At 35.9% G+C, this 14825-nt stretch overlaps 1 protein-coding gene across 1 annotated transcript in view; it reads right to left on the minus strand.

Annotated features, from left to right (window-relative positions):
• Positions 1-233: 233 nt before the first annotated feature.
• LOC111152379 (BEN domain containing 6) overlaps positions 234-14825 on the minus strand; it is a 30896-nt gene continuing 16304 nt past the window's right edge. The window contains exons 4-7 of the mRNA XM_022510907.1: positions 11056-11276; positions 9182-9374; positions 8275-8411; positions 234-1501 (exon numbers count right to left, since the gene is read on the minus strand). Of these exons, the coding sequence (XP_022366615.1) occupies positions 8284-8411; positions 9182-9374; positions 11056-11276 (542 nt within the window). The 3' untranslated portion in view covers positions 234-1501; positions 8275-8283. The remainder of the gene's footprint in view (positions 1502-8274; positions 8412-9181; positions 9375-11055; positions 11277-14825) is intronic.

Consider the following 14825-nt stretch of genomic DNA (forward strand, 5'->3'; position numbering starts at 1 on the left):
GTGAAATCACTATTTTTCAATAAAAATGTTAACCTTCCTGAATAGTGTGTATATATCCTACATAGCATGCACATTTATCTTGGATATTGTCTCTATATCTTACCTTGTATGGCTCTTTAGAAGACAAGCCAGAGTCACATAGGTCATTATAATGACCTTTGTATGTGTGGCTGGAGAAGCAAACAGCCCAGAAAAGGATCTTTTTCCTGGACTTTACACCTTAATAAGAAACGAGCAAATACTTTTTTATGTTTCCAATGGGATTTATTTATACTTCAGTAAAAGTAGCAAATGTTCACATAAGTTATTTCCTTAATCGTATTTATTTTGTACGACCACATTGTTATCAAGCAGCATTATGGAATGTTCCCTGGGTCCACAGTTCTGAACTTTCCAACTATTATATGTATCCTCTTTTCCAAGTTTAGACATGACCTTGTAACTGAAGAAGCATGGCTTGATATTGCAAAGTTGTCATGTGTGACAACCTGACATCACAGGAGAAGCCTCTTGATGAAGAATGTTTTATCTTTCATTCATTTACAAAATGGTATTTTTCTTTTTATGTGATTATACAACCCATGTGATTTTATTTTCAATTCTTTTTTCTTCTGATAGAATGAAATCAAACCAGTTAAAACTAAGCAGTGTAGCAATAAAACCAACCAAATACACAGGATGATATATCTTATATAGGGTATTTTAAAAGATATTTATGTCTTATATTACATATCTGTATTTAATGTACTTGGGCAGTAAAAAGTTAGAAGCATGTAAACAGAAAAAAATTTCAATTTGATGCATTGTTTTAATACTCACAAAAACCTGGGTTTATTTCTTTTTCAGGAGTACAGTGAAATAGTTCTACATTAAAATTAAAAGGTCTTGCTGCTTTCATATTTTTTCTGGAGATTCTTATTTTATACATTTTTAGGTAACAGAATAATTCTGTAATTTTCATTGAGAAGACGCCATTGCTTGGTTAGATATGATTATCAGATTTTAGGCCAATTTTGCTGCCCTCACGTTCATGAACATTGATTATTTCACTGTTTACTTTTCCAAACATGTGCTTATGTTAAAGATCCAAAAACTTAAATGGGGAGTCATTGGTAATAATAAATGTACAGTGATTGATAAGGACAATGACAAATCTTAGGGGTTGAAGTTTTTGTTATGATGAGAGCTCTATTGTGTTAGTTAGCTGTGCAGAGAAACATTTGGAGACAGGAAAATGCATTATGTCCAAGAAACCATATTGCATGCTTAGTTGACTGCTAGAAATTCTCTGGTTTGATGCATCACTGATATTTATGGTGGAATCTACATGCAGCTTCTTCAGCAAGCTCGTTGCTCCATCAAGAGCCCTCAATATTACAGATGTCTCACAGCCTGTCACTATGTGTCTCTGAGCTCCCAGTCAGGGAGGTTGCAGATTCTCCAACAAAATCCAGTGTTAGATTCAGAACTGAAGGTGTTTTATTTCAGTTACCTACAATACCTATAAAAAGCAAATTTCAAAAAAAAGAGCAAATTTTGTTAGAGTTCTTACTGTACTTTTAATAGGTACATGAGTTATTTTAGTGTCTACTACAAATTTTTGCTTACAAATACAAATTGTTTATAAGAACTATTATTATTGAGGTGACTTAGAAATTATTTTATGATCTATTCAGAGGAATTCCAGCATAGACAACAATTACAATATTTACATTTATTTTTATCTCAAATGACTTAAAAAACCTTTGTATTAGGTAAAATTTCAAACCCACAAATTAAAATGAACCATCTCCACATACCCATCAACCATCCTAAGAGATGATCAACAATTCTGTTTGTCATTCTTCAGTAACATTTGTTGATTGTTTAAATAGCAGGCAGTTTTCCAAATCTGGTTTACCTCTTTCAAAATTCACAAAATCCAAGTGAGCTAGGTTAGAGGCGGATTACTATAAAGCAATTAAATTTTGTTTGCATGAGTACCTTCCAATATGTTCACACATGTATTTATTTTTGTTAAATTTGCAAAAGTTAGATATTTCAACCATAATCAGTTAAGACAACTGTCTTTCCCTTTCAGTTGTCCCTTAGTCATATTTTCTCCTCTGATTGTAACCATGGAATGGCAGTGAGCATTTCTGAGATTTTGTTAAGGGATATATTTTTGTGCTTTGTCATCTCATCTATGTATGGTTATGTTAGTGATGGCCTTTCCACTTTGCAGTGCCTTCTAGCAAAAATATGAAAATGGTCAATTCAAAGAATATTTAAGAGGATTCACTCCATAGAAAACTTGAAATGCCTTGAAGTCTTATAGCTTAGATGTCAGAGCAACTTAATAGAGGTCTCCCCAAATTTGACAACAATCCTAAAAATTACATTGCTACTGAAGAGTTAAGAATTTGAAAGAAAACTCTGTAAAGTGTAAAAAAAAAAAAAAAAGCAATTTTCATCCACTATGCTGCAGGATAGTCCAAATTATTTTTTTTATTCATTCTATTGCAAAGTTGTCAAATGAAGAGGCAGTCAACATGTAAGCAACTCCCCAAAAGTAAGATCAAAGTATTATAGAGCTGTTAGTAAAAGTATTATGTAACTTCCCCTCCATTATGTGACATTTGAGAAATTTGTTAACATTTAAACATTATGTCATTTTGGGGTATCTGGCTGGTTTAGTCAGTAGAGCACGCAACTCTTGATCTCAAGGTCTCTGTTGGGCATGGAGCCTATGCAGAGTTGTAATTGATTGTGTATTCATAATTTTGTGTTTCTTAAAGTGAGTTCTCCAAATACTATTAAGCTGTAGGTTCCACAAATCCTGGATCCATCCCTAAGGTAGATAGTATTATTATCCCACCTTAAATTAAAATTCAAAGAGGTCAAGTGACTTTCCAAAGGCCACACATTTATCAAGAGGTGGAACAGGCTTAGAAACCAGAATTTCTGATCCTAAAACATATAATTTTATATGTCCGCTTGGCTAGGCTACCAAGTTGTTTGGTCAGACACCAGTCTATATGTTGCTGTGAAGGTATTTTTTAGATGAGATTAACATTTAAACAGTAGATTTTCAGTAAAGCACACTACCTCCATGATACAGGTGGGTCTCACCCAAGCAGTTGAAGGCCTTAATAAAAAAGACAGAGGTCCTTTGACTAAGGAGGAATTCTGCCTTCACACCACCTTTTTTTTTTAAATTATATTACTTTTTTAAAAAATTTCTTTTCAGCGTAACAGTATTCATTGTTTTTGTACCACACCCAGTGCTCCATGCAATACGTGCCCTCCTTAATACCCACCACCTGGCTCCCCCAACCTCCCACCCCCTGCCCCTTCAAAACCCTCAGGTTGTTTTTCAGAGTCCATAGTCTCTCATGGTTCACCTCCCCCTCCAATTTCCCTCAACTCCCTTCTCCTCTCCAGCTCCCCATGTCCTCCATGTTATTTGTTATGCTCCACAAATAAGTGAAACCATATGATAATTGACTCTCTCTGCTTGACTTATTTCACTCAGCATAATCTCTTCCAGTCCGGTCCATGTTGTTACAAAAGTTGAGTATTCATCCTTTCTGATGGAGGCATAATCACCTTTGAACTCAAGACTGCAACATCAACTCCCTGGGGCCGCAGCCTGCTAGCCCATCTTGCAGATTTTGGACTCACCAGTCCTTACAGTTGTGTGTGCCAATTCCTTCAAGTGTCTCTTTTATATACATCCCATTTCTGTTTCTCTGGAGAACCATGACTAGTGCAATAAGAAATACAAAGGACTCTGGGGACATACAAAGGATGTATGTCCTTTGTATGTGTATGTATACAAAGGACATCAAAATAAAAAGCTTTGACACAGTAAAAACCATCAGCAAAACAAAAAAGCAACCTACTGAATGAGAGAAGATATTTGCAAATGACCTATCTGATAAAGGGTTAATATCCAAAATATTTAGAACTTCTACAACTCAACACCAAGAAACCCACCAAACAATCCAATTCAAAAGATGGGCAGAAGACCTGCATAGACATTTTTCCAAAGAAGACATACTGATGACCAACGGGCACATGAAAAGATGCTCAACATCATTAATCATCAAGGAAATGTAAATCAAAGCCACGGTGAGACATCACCTGACACATGTCAGAATGGCTAAAATAAAAAACACAGAAAAAATAAGTGTTGACAAAGATTAGAGGAAAGGGAATCCTCATACAAATTGGTACAAATTGGTAAATTGGTACAGCCACTATGGAAAATAGTATGGACTTTCCTCAAAAAAATTTTAAAAAAGTAGAAATATCATATGATCCAATAATTCTACTACTGGGTATTTACCTGAAGAAAACAAAAACAGTAATTTGAAAAGATATATGCACCCTTATGTTTATTAAAGCATTATTGACAATAACCAAGGTATGGAAGCAAACTAAGAATCCATCAATAGACGAATGGATAAGGAAGATGTGGTATGTGTATACACACACACACACACACACACACACACACACACACACACATACACACTGGAATATAATGTAGCCATAAAAGGACAAGATGATGCCACTTGTGGCAACATGGATGGACCTAGAGAATATAAGTGAAATAAGTCAGGCTGAGAAAGCCAAATACCATATGATTTCTCTCATACGTGGAATCCTAAAAAAAACAAAAAATAAAAAACAAAAAACAAACAAATGAATAAGGAAAAGCAGAATCATACAGGTAAATACAGAGAAAAAAATTGATGGTTGCTAGAGGAGTTAGGGTGAGGGATGGCCAAAATGGGTAAAGGGGTTTGGGAGATACAAGCTTGCAGTTATGGAATGAATAAGTCATGGAAATAAAAGGCACAGCAAAAGGAATAGAGTCAATGGTATTACAATAGGGTTTATGGTGACAGATGGTAGCTACACTTAGGTAAGCAAAGCATAACATATGAACTTGTTGAATCACTATATTGTACACCTGAAACTAACATTAATTTATAATATATGTATATGTAATATTATTGTAGAGATTAAACTGACCTGAAACTAACATAACATTTTGTGTTAAGTACACTGAAATTAAAAAACTAATAAAAAGATTTCTTAAAAAGATACAAAGAATTATATGCTAGTTGACTATATGCTAGTGTTGACTCTCTAATAGTTACTAATCGTATAATCTCGGCAATTCATTTAACCTCCTTAGGGTTTAGTCTTATTATCTCCAAAGTAAGGAAATCATTTTTGATCAAGATTTCTTAATCTTGGCACAGTTGACATTTTGGGTTAGGTAATACTTGTTGTAGGGGAGAATATCCTATGCCTTGTGGGATGTTTAGCAACATCTGTGGCTCCGTCCACTAGATGCCAGTAGTTTCATCCAGTTGGGACAATCGTATCTATCTCCAGACATTTTCAAACAGCCCTTAGTTGAGGGGCAAGGGACAAAATTTCCCCCCATCCTACTTGAACATTGCTGTATTAGGTCATCTTTAAGTTATAATATATGCATATATAATATATTGTAGGGATTAAACTGACTGAGGCAACTTTGAAAACTTCAGAAGGCTGACTAGTGGGATGTTATAGAGGTGATTTTTTTTTTTAAGATTTTATTTATTTATTTGACAGACACAGCGAGAGAGGGAACTCAAGCAGGGGGAGTGGGAGAGGGAGAAGCAGGCTTCCTGCTGATCAGAGAGCCCGATGCTGGCTTGATCCCAGGATCCTGGGATCATGACGGGAGTTGAAGGCAGACGCCCAGCGACCCAGGTGTCCCCCCAGAGGTGATATTTTAATATTCTGTAACTCTTATAAATAAAGTTTTCTTTAGTTCCTATAAGAAAGAAGCAAAAAATGGAAAAAGGCCTGAAAGATTGACAACAGAAGCTCTTGGCAAAGTGAGCCCCAGGCAACTTGAGGGGAGTCACAGAAATGAAAGAGAAAAGCTAAAAAGGGGAGAAGGATGGAATTCAGTGCTTATCCTCTCAGAAACAAATCTTAGCTGGGAAATTATTGTTTCAAGTCCAAGCCACCGGTGGAAACCTTGCGCTTAAGCACTGGGTGGAGGGCATAGTCTACTACAGGGCCTGCTGGTGGGGTTGCTAGGCTTCCTGCATGCATGCTTAGGAATTTGTGGAAGTCTCCATGATTTTGTAGTGCATGTTACCTTGCTAATAGTCATGCAGAGAAAGTTATTTTTCCAAAGGATACTTTTTGGTGTGGAGGGAGGAGGGAGAATGATTAGCCTGAGTAAGTGTAGTCATCTTAGGGCTTCTGTTAGATGACCAAAAAGAGAAAAACACAGCAGCATTCCACTAGATGGGGCTATATGGGACTAATTCATACAGCGTGGCTAAATTAGGTTGGATATGACCCTGTCTTTCCCAGCATATTTTCTCAGTCCTTTTGAGATAATTTGGAATTATCAATACTTCAAATGAAAGATACCTGCCAATTAAGAAAATTTTTCCATTTTAGTGTTTATCTCCACTTCTGATTCTAAATATACACATTTCTATTCCAAGCAACTTGTCCACAAAGTAAGGCTCAGGCCCAGAAAGCAACAGAACATTTTGCGTTTTTAGCAAAAGATTTGTTCCTTTTTTCTATTTGAATTAATGCTGTAGTCAGGTGATTAATAACACTACTACTAGGTTGCAAGTAGAAACAGTACTGATATAAAATCCTTTTAACTTTAATCTCTTCAATGCTCGGCTGACAGATAGTCAGAGATGAGTTTTATGCCTACTCTTGGCAGTCTGAGGTATTAAAAAGGCCGAAGTTGGGATATTAAAATACTTCGCAGAGCTCTGAAATATAATAACATGCTCCAAACGGTAGCCTGATAGAGAAGACCCTTGGAGCTCTGGTTACATGGCATTTAGCAAGGGAACTCGGCTATTATACATCCGGATGACTGGGTAGTCTTATGTCAAAACGAGCCGTTCTAATGGCTCATTTAAGCAATTATCTCCTAACTGGGAAGTTGTGAAATTCACAATCTACTGAAATGTTTAATCACTTGGGGAGAAAAAAGACAAAAAATATCAATCATATCTTGTATAAAACTGCAAGTTGGTCTACCAGTATGGGTGAGCCAAGGGAAAGACCCTGCCCTGCAGTTGTTATAAGTGGGTTTTTGTTGTTGTTGTTTGTTTGTTTATTTTAGTATTGGTGACCCTCATCAGAACTAGGCTTCGTTATATAGCAAAATTGTAAGCCGCCCTCAAGGGCGTTGGGGGTGGTAGTCAGGAATGGGTAGAAGATAGATGGTGGGAAATAATACATTACCCAAGGCTCTAATCCCATTTAAAACACAGTAAAAACATAAAAACAAATAAGATGTTTGAAGGTGGCTAGAGTTAGGCAGAGAACAAATAAATTGAAAGTCAAAGATAAAAGTAAACAAAATGGAAGAAAAACCCCCCTTGTGTATTTACCATATACCTCTATGAATAAAAAAAATTAAAAAACAAAATAATGCATTTTTTCACATATTTTCCATAAAAATAATGGAGAGGAAGGATGAGCACAAGTGAACCAGCCAGCACATTGGGTTGAAGCAAACACAAAATTCCATTAGACAGTTTTGCCTAAGGGCAGGGCCTGACCATAAAGTGTATTTCCTTCAAAACTCCCTAGGAGCAATTCTTTCTCTTAGTATAATAGAAACATGTTGGTAAAAATCCTTATCAAACCAATACAAACTATAACAACTGATATAAAGACTTAAAGAGTGAGAAGCAGGAGGCAGAATGGTGGAGGGGACACCTCAGTATTTCCAGCCAGCAGTTGGTGCCAAAAACAAATGACTGTTTGGAATTTTAAGTTCAGTCCCATTGATGTACTTCAGAGACGTCCCTAGGATCTGTATCTCCCTGTTCTAGAGAAACACTTCCTAAATTATCAAATGTCCTTCTTTTGACTCCTTTCTACCCCCCACCCACAAATTAACATGCATTCTGTGAAGAAAAAGCAAAGTTCTTCAGTAAAACACATTTGAAAAACATTATACACTCTATTGCCTTCTTAGAGATTTCTAGAGCACTTGGGCATAAGAGTATAAAATACTCTGAGGAGTTCTGGAAAAGGAAAATCTGTATTTGAACTTAGCATTCCCCCAATTTCAATCCCCTTTCCCGTCCTCACCTCCATCCCCACAAATACCTATTAGCATGTCTGGGGCCACTGACATTCTCTGATAAAATAGTCACAAAATGCTGTTCCAGGGATCAAAGAATTACATCTTCTTGCCACACAGAAAGGATTGTGAAGATTGAGAGGACTTACCAAAAGGTTCTACTTAATGTCCTGAGAGTTCAGATTTTTGCTTAAATTTGGCTTCTTGGTACAGTTGTTTAGCTTTTGCCCTATCATTCTCCTAATTGAAACATCATCTGTGTTGGGAAATAACTGTTTTGTGACTCCTGTAAAAAACAATAACACATGAAAACACTTTTTGAGGCCTTTGCATCTTAAGGTATGAACTGATATAAAACATCAAGCAATCCACAATGTAGTTTTGTCTCCATTTTGCAAAAGCAGCCCAAACACCAATGAGAAATGGCATATTAAAATACAGAGAGCTCAGATTCAGTGATTCCCTGAATTTTTTGACATTTACAAAAAATCATTTGATAGCTAGATGATTATATTTGAGGAGATTAACTTAAAAACCGTAAGTAGGACTAAGGAGGACATGTGTTGTAAGGAGAACCGGGTGTTATACACAACTGATGAATCACTGGACTCTACCTCTGAAATAACACACAAGTGTTCATTAATTGAATTTAAATAGAAGAAAATAAAATTAAATTAAAAAACACATAAGTGGGAAATTAATCCCTATTTTTCTAGAATAAAAGATAAGGAATCTAGAGCCAAGATAAGAAAGAGAAAATAAGATCTAAACTCTTTACTGAAATTTTGTTTGAAAGGATTTTGGGATGCATTTTTCTGAAGTTACGAATTTATGAATTCAAAGTTTTCAATGAAATAAAATTTAGCTTTATTTTAGTAACTGTTTTAATGTAAATTTTTCTATAAAATTTACCATATTTAATAAGAGATTTAGGCTATTTTGAGATTTTTCTTTCATAGAAAAATAAACAACAAAAAGACCATGAAAGAATAACTTAACCTTGAGTGGTAAAATAATTTCAAATTCATGTGACAATGTAATACAACCATATAATACCTATGATTTCTTGAACTTCATTCTGATTCATAGCTGGTTTTACGGCTTTGTCCCTGGAAGTAGAGGACTTGGCTCCGGTCAGGCTGTGTGTGGCCATGTACTCATTTGTATAAAGTACTTGCATTAAATCATTAATAAACTTCTGAGGCTTGCTCTTGTTACAACGGGCAATCTGCCATTTTTCAATCTTGAACTAAAAAATACAACATAATAGTTGAAACTGGAAAAAGGAAAAGAAAGTTGTATCCGGAGAAATATATTGCTAATTGAGTTAAGACATACCAGAAAACAAAATCAACATTCTTTAAGGGGATGTATTTTGCTTTTATTTATTTTTTTTATTTTATTTTATTTTTTTTAAAGATTTTATTTATTTATTTGACAGAGAGGCAGGCAGAGAGAGAGGAGGAAGCAGGCTCCCTGCTGAGCAGAGAGCCCGATGCGGAGCTCGATCCCAGGACCCTGAGATCATGACCTGAGCCGAAGGCAGTGGCTTAACCCACTGAGCCACCCAGGCGCCCCGGTATTTTGCTTTTAATACATATTCTACATTTCAGGGGTTAGAGTTAAATGTTATCTTTGACATAATTCCCAATAGTTATGATGTATTTGTTCCAGAGTATATCCAAGCTCTTGTCATGTGATCTGGATTGGATGGTTTAAGGATGAGTCCATCCTCAACACCTCCTACTAAGTGTAGTAGGCAGAATAGTGGCCCATTGAAGATATCCATATCCCTGGAACCTGTGAATATGTGACCTTACATGGTTGAGATTAAAGGTAAGTACCTTGCGATGGGGAAATTATCCTGGATTATCCAGATGGGCCCAATTTTATCACAGGATCCCTTAAAGAGGGAAGAGGGGGCAGAAGAATGGGTCAGAAAAAAGAGGCAGAAGGAGGTCAGATTGGAATTGTGAGAGTGGCTTTGCCTCCATGGCTGGCTTTGAAGGTGGTAGAATGGCCCATAAACCAGAGAATGTAGTTGCCTCTAGAAATTGCCTCTGGAAGTGGGTTGCCTCTATAGTCAGCAAGAAAATGGGAAACTCAGTTCTACAACCACAAGAAACTGAATTCTACAATAACCTAAAGAAGCAGGGAACAGATTTTTCCATAGAGCCTCCAGAAAGGAATGCATCTGCTGACTCCTTGATTTTACCACACTTCCTATCTACAGAACTCTGAGATAATACATTTGTGTTATTACAAATCACTAAGTTTGTGGTCATCTGCGACATAGCAAAAGGAAACTGACAGACCAATATTCAAATATTCTAAATGTTAGATTGTTAGTATTTAATTATAGCTCTGGAAGGCATATTTTGCAAAGCTGATACCCAATTCTATTGAAACTCTTGTCGTTTTAGCTTCTGTTTCTTGAAGAGAAATTGGGAAGTAGGAAAAGGTTATATTCTTCCAGCATGCAGAAGCTGAAATTTACCTTCACTCAGTGATATAATTTTATAACCCTCAATGCATAGTTACCCATCACTAAACTAGAATTTTCTAGTTTAATAACCTCATCATTGACTGCAATTTGACTTTAGTTTTCTAAACTGGATACTTGTGAAACAAATATTTTTTTGATTTGTTATTAATTGTTTTATGTAATTGCAATGTTATGGTCATGATCAAAAGTTACCTAAAGTTACCTGATAAAACAGTGATCATTTTGCAGTCTTTTTAAATTTTTATTGTTTTTTATTTTTAGTAATCTCTTCACCCATCATGGGGCTTGAACTCACAAATCCTTGGATCAAAAGTCACATGCTCCACAACCCAAGCCAGCCAGGTGCCCCACCATTTTGTAGTCTTATCTTAATTTTTGTATTTACTGTATCCCAGACAAAGATAGGGCAGGCCTTCCAACTGACCTGTTTCTCATCAGTATGATGCTCTTCTTCAGCTTTCAAGGAAATTGGTGAGCTGGAATTAGAGTTAGAATTACTGCACGTTGAGGCAAATGAGTCTGGTGAGGAGTTGTTTGTTGCTCTCCAGAGGGTGGATGCAGATGTGGACATGGTTCCTCCACCCTTAAGCAGGGCTTCTGCCATACCAACCAATTCTTCAAACTGGGTGACTGCTTGCGGTAACACTAAAATGGCAAGAAAAAGTAACACTTTATGAATACTTTTAATAACAGGGGCATATATTCCTATATTTTTTATTGTGTATACATACATATTATATTGCATGTATAGAAATAGGTGGAACAAATTGTTAACATTTACTACTTTTGGAAAATAAACATGGTGAGAAGAGTGGTTGGGAGATATTTACTTTTTATTATTTAATAATGGCTTAATAATACATAAATTCAAAAACATGTGGTTGTTGCATTTAAGTGTATATGCATCACTTCATAACTAAAATGAATGGTTTAAAGAGTTGATTCTTTTTTCTGATTGCTATTGGTATTATTTGAAAGTTTTTAATCTCATTTGGAGACATTGTTGATTCCAGCATCATTCATCTTCCAGATACTCACATCAGGCCAGTTTAAAAGACCATTAAATCAAACCATTTCCACTTAAGGTTATTAAAATAAATTTTCAGTGACCATTGTGCGTGGTTTTCCAGGAAGTCAAATTTCATGAAATTAAGAAAAATTCATTGCCACGATTCAGAACTATGTTTTCACATATTAAGGATGAATTTTGGTAATCAGCTGAATGTTCTCTTTGTTCCTCTTCTTTTCATTTAAGATCTTATTTATTTATTTGACAGAGAGAGACAGCATGAGTAAGGGAGATGGGCAGGGGAAGAGGGAGAAGCAGACTCCCTGATGAGCAGGAATTCCCAAGACCTGAGCCGGAAGACAGATGCTTAACTGACTGAGCCACCCAGGCACCCTCTTTGTTCCTTATTAAATGGAAACTCACACATTCAAAGGTTCATGTCTCCATGTAAAATGGTCTTCTCTAGTTATGGTTATATCTAATTTGTTTCCTAAGGACACATAACATTTTTTCGGGGGGTGGAAGTCACTTTGAAGCCTCCCTGATTCAACTCCTCACTCTATGGTTGAGGGTATTGGCTGCTGGAGAAGTAAAAAGACTGAAACTTTTTTCTTTAGCATATTATTAAGCTACAATCTTTGGACTAATATTTGATTTGAGAGCTAAAATCAGTAGCTAAAGGGAGATGAGTTCGACAAAATGATTTACCCAGTTAATGCATACCAACAAGATACAGAACATCTCCATCCTCCCTTCCAAGTCAATCCCAGGACTCACTTTAGAGGCAACCATTGATCCAACTTCCTTGGCCAGAGGTAAGTTTTACTTGTTCTAGAATTACATATAAATGGTTTCAAATGGTATATTCTGTTTTTTTGGATTTTATTTATTTATTTATTTTTTGGTTTAACTTTTCTTTTGCTCTGCATAATGTTTTGAGATTTATTCATGTTGTTGTATATATCTGTTATTTATTCCTTTTTATTGCTGGCTAATATTTCATTATATGGATACTCAACAATTAAAGTTTCATTTACCTGTTGATGGGTTATTTTCCACTTGAAAACATGACTTTAATGGTTCCCTACTATTCTAAGGTATTGCTATTGTATAATTTATTTAAATGTTCTCTTTTTTTTTTCAAAATTTGGCTGCTTCCAATTTTTCTTCTTTCTTTCTTTGAGAGAGGGAGGGAGAGAGAGCAGAGCAGGGAGGGGCAGAGGGAGGAGGGAGACTGAGAGAGATTTTTTTTTTTCCGAGAGAATTTTAAGCAAACTGTGCTGAGCACAGAGCCCCACTTAGGGCTCCATCCATAGACCCTGAGATCATAACCTGAGCCAAAACCAAGAGTGGGTCCTTTAACTTACTGTGCCACCCAAACGCCCTGCTTCCAACTTTTCTTTATTACAAACAAAACCCTTGTGAACTGCCTAGCTCATACATCTTTGCATGTATCTCTGATAACAACAACGCTACAAATTCCTGAAAGCACAATAATAGGGTCAAAGGTATAAATGTTTTTCGACCTCAACTAATATTGCCCAATTGCTCTCTAGATTCTTCCAACATACATGGCTACCAGCAGTGTAAGAAGTCAACCATTTTGCTACACCATCAACAACAGGTGTTAGTCATTAACAATGATCTTCACTATTTTGATAAGTTGAAATCTTAGTAAAATTTAATTTGCAATTATTTTATTATTGTGAAGTTAAATGCATACTTATTTATTGACTATTCGGGCTTCTGTGAATTAGGTATTAGGCTACAGAATATTAGTAGGTTTTTTTGTTTGTTTGTTTGTTTGTTTTTTAAGTAATCTCTGCACCCAACGTGGGTCTTGGACTTACGACCCGGAGATCAAGAGTTGCATGGTCCACCAACTGCCAGCCAGGTGCCCTTAGTATTTTTTCTATTTTTTCAAAAGATTTTATTTATTATTTGACAGAGAGAAAGACAGCAAGAGAGGGAACGCAAACAGGGGGAGTGGGAGAGGGAGCAGCAGGCTTCCTACTGAGCAGGGAGCCTGACATGGAACTCGATCTGAGGACTCCGGGATCATGACCTGAGCCAAAGGCAGAGGCTTAACAACTGAGCCACCCAGGCGTCCCTATTTTTTCTATTTTTAATAACTTAGACAGTGTTTGTAAAATTCTTATAAGGGTGCATAGTGTGTTAGCTACTCTTAATGTATTTCCTTATATATTAAGTATTTTATTTTATTTTTTAAAAGATTTTATTTATTTATTTAACAGACAGAGATTTAAGTAGGCAGAGAGGCAGGCAGAGAGAAAGAGAGGAGGAAGCAGGCTCCCCGCGGAGCAGAGAGCTCAATGCGGGGCTCAATCCCAGGACCCTGGGATCATGACACGAGCCGAAGGCAGAGGCTTTAACCCACTGAACCACCCAGGCACCCCTATATTAAGTATTTTAAACTTTTATTTGCTGTAAGTTGCAAGTATTATCTTTCAGAGTTTTTATTTTATTTCATGATCTTTTGAAAGCATACACAAATTTTTAGTTTTTATTTTAAAGTAGCAGTCTTTTCTTTAGTGTATAATTCATCTATTTTATGGTTAGAAAGTCACTCAGCATTCAAAGCAGTAAAATACTCAGTCATATATTTTGTATAGTTCAAATATCTTTTTACAAGTGAGCTTTTTTTTTTTTTTTTTTCCTGCCTGGATACAATTTTTTTTTTAACTTCCAAGGGATACTTTTAATTTACAAACAAAAATTGAAAACTCTGTATTTCCAGCCTCCAGTTTCCACTCACAGCCAATCTTCTTCCATTGATACTTCCGTCCATTTTCTCCCCAACCCAGGAATACTTCAAACGAATCACAGGTAGCATCTCATTTTATCTGTAAATATTTCTATATGTATCTTTAAAGGTAAGAAATGTAAAAAATGCAAGCAAAACACCATTGTGACAACCAGAAATACGCATCAGTAGTTCTTAAATATTACGTTTATTTTTTTTTAATGGTACAGCTATTTTAAGTTTTTAATGAAGTAATCTCTACACCTAACATAGGGCTCCAACTCTTTTTTTTTTTTTTTAAGATTTTATTTATTTATTTGACAGAGAGACTACAAGCAGGCAGAGCAGCAGGCAGAGGGAGAGGGAGGAGCAAACCAATGCGCCCCTCCAACTCTTTTTAAAAAAATTTAATTTAATTTTT

This window comes from Enhydra lutris, unplaced genomic scaffold, assembly GCF_002288905.1.
Source record: "Enhydra lutris kenyoni isolate GAN:26980312 unplaced genomic scaffold, ASM228890v2 scaffoldscaffold28, whole genome shotgun sequence".
Taxonomy (NCBI): Eukaryota; Metazoa; Chordata; class Mammalia; order Carnivora; family Mustelidae; genus Enhydra; species Enhydra lutris.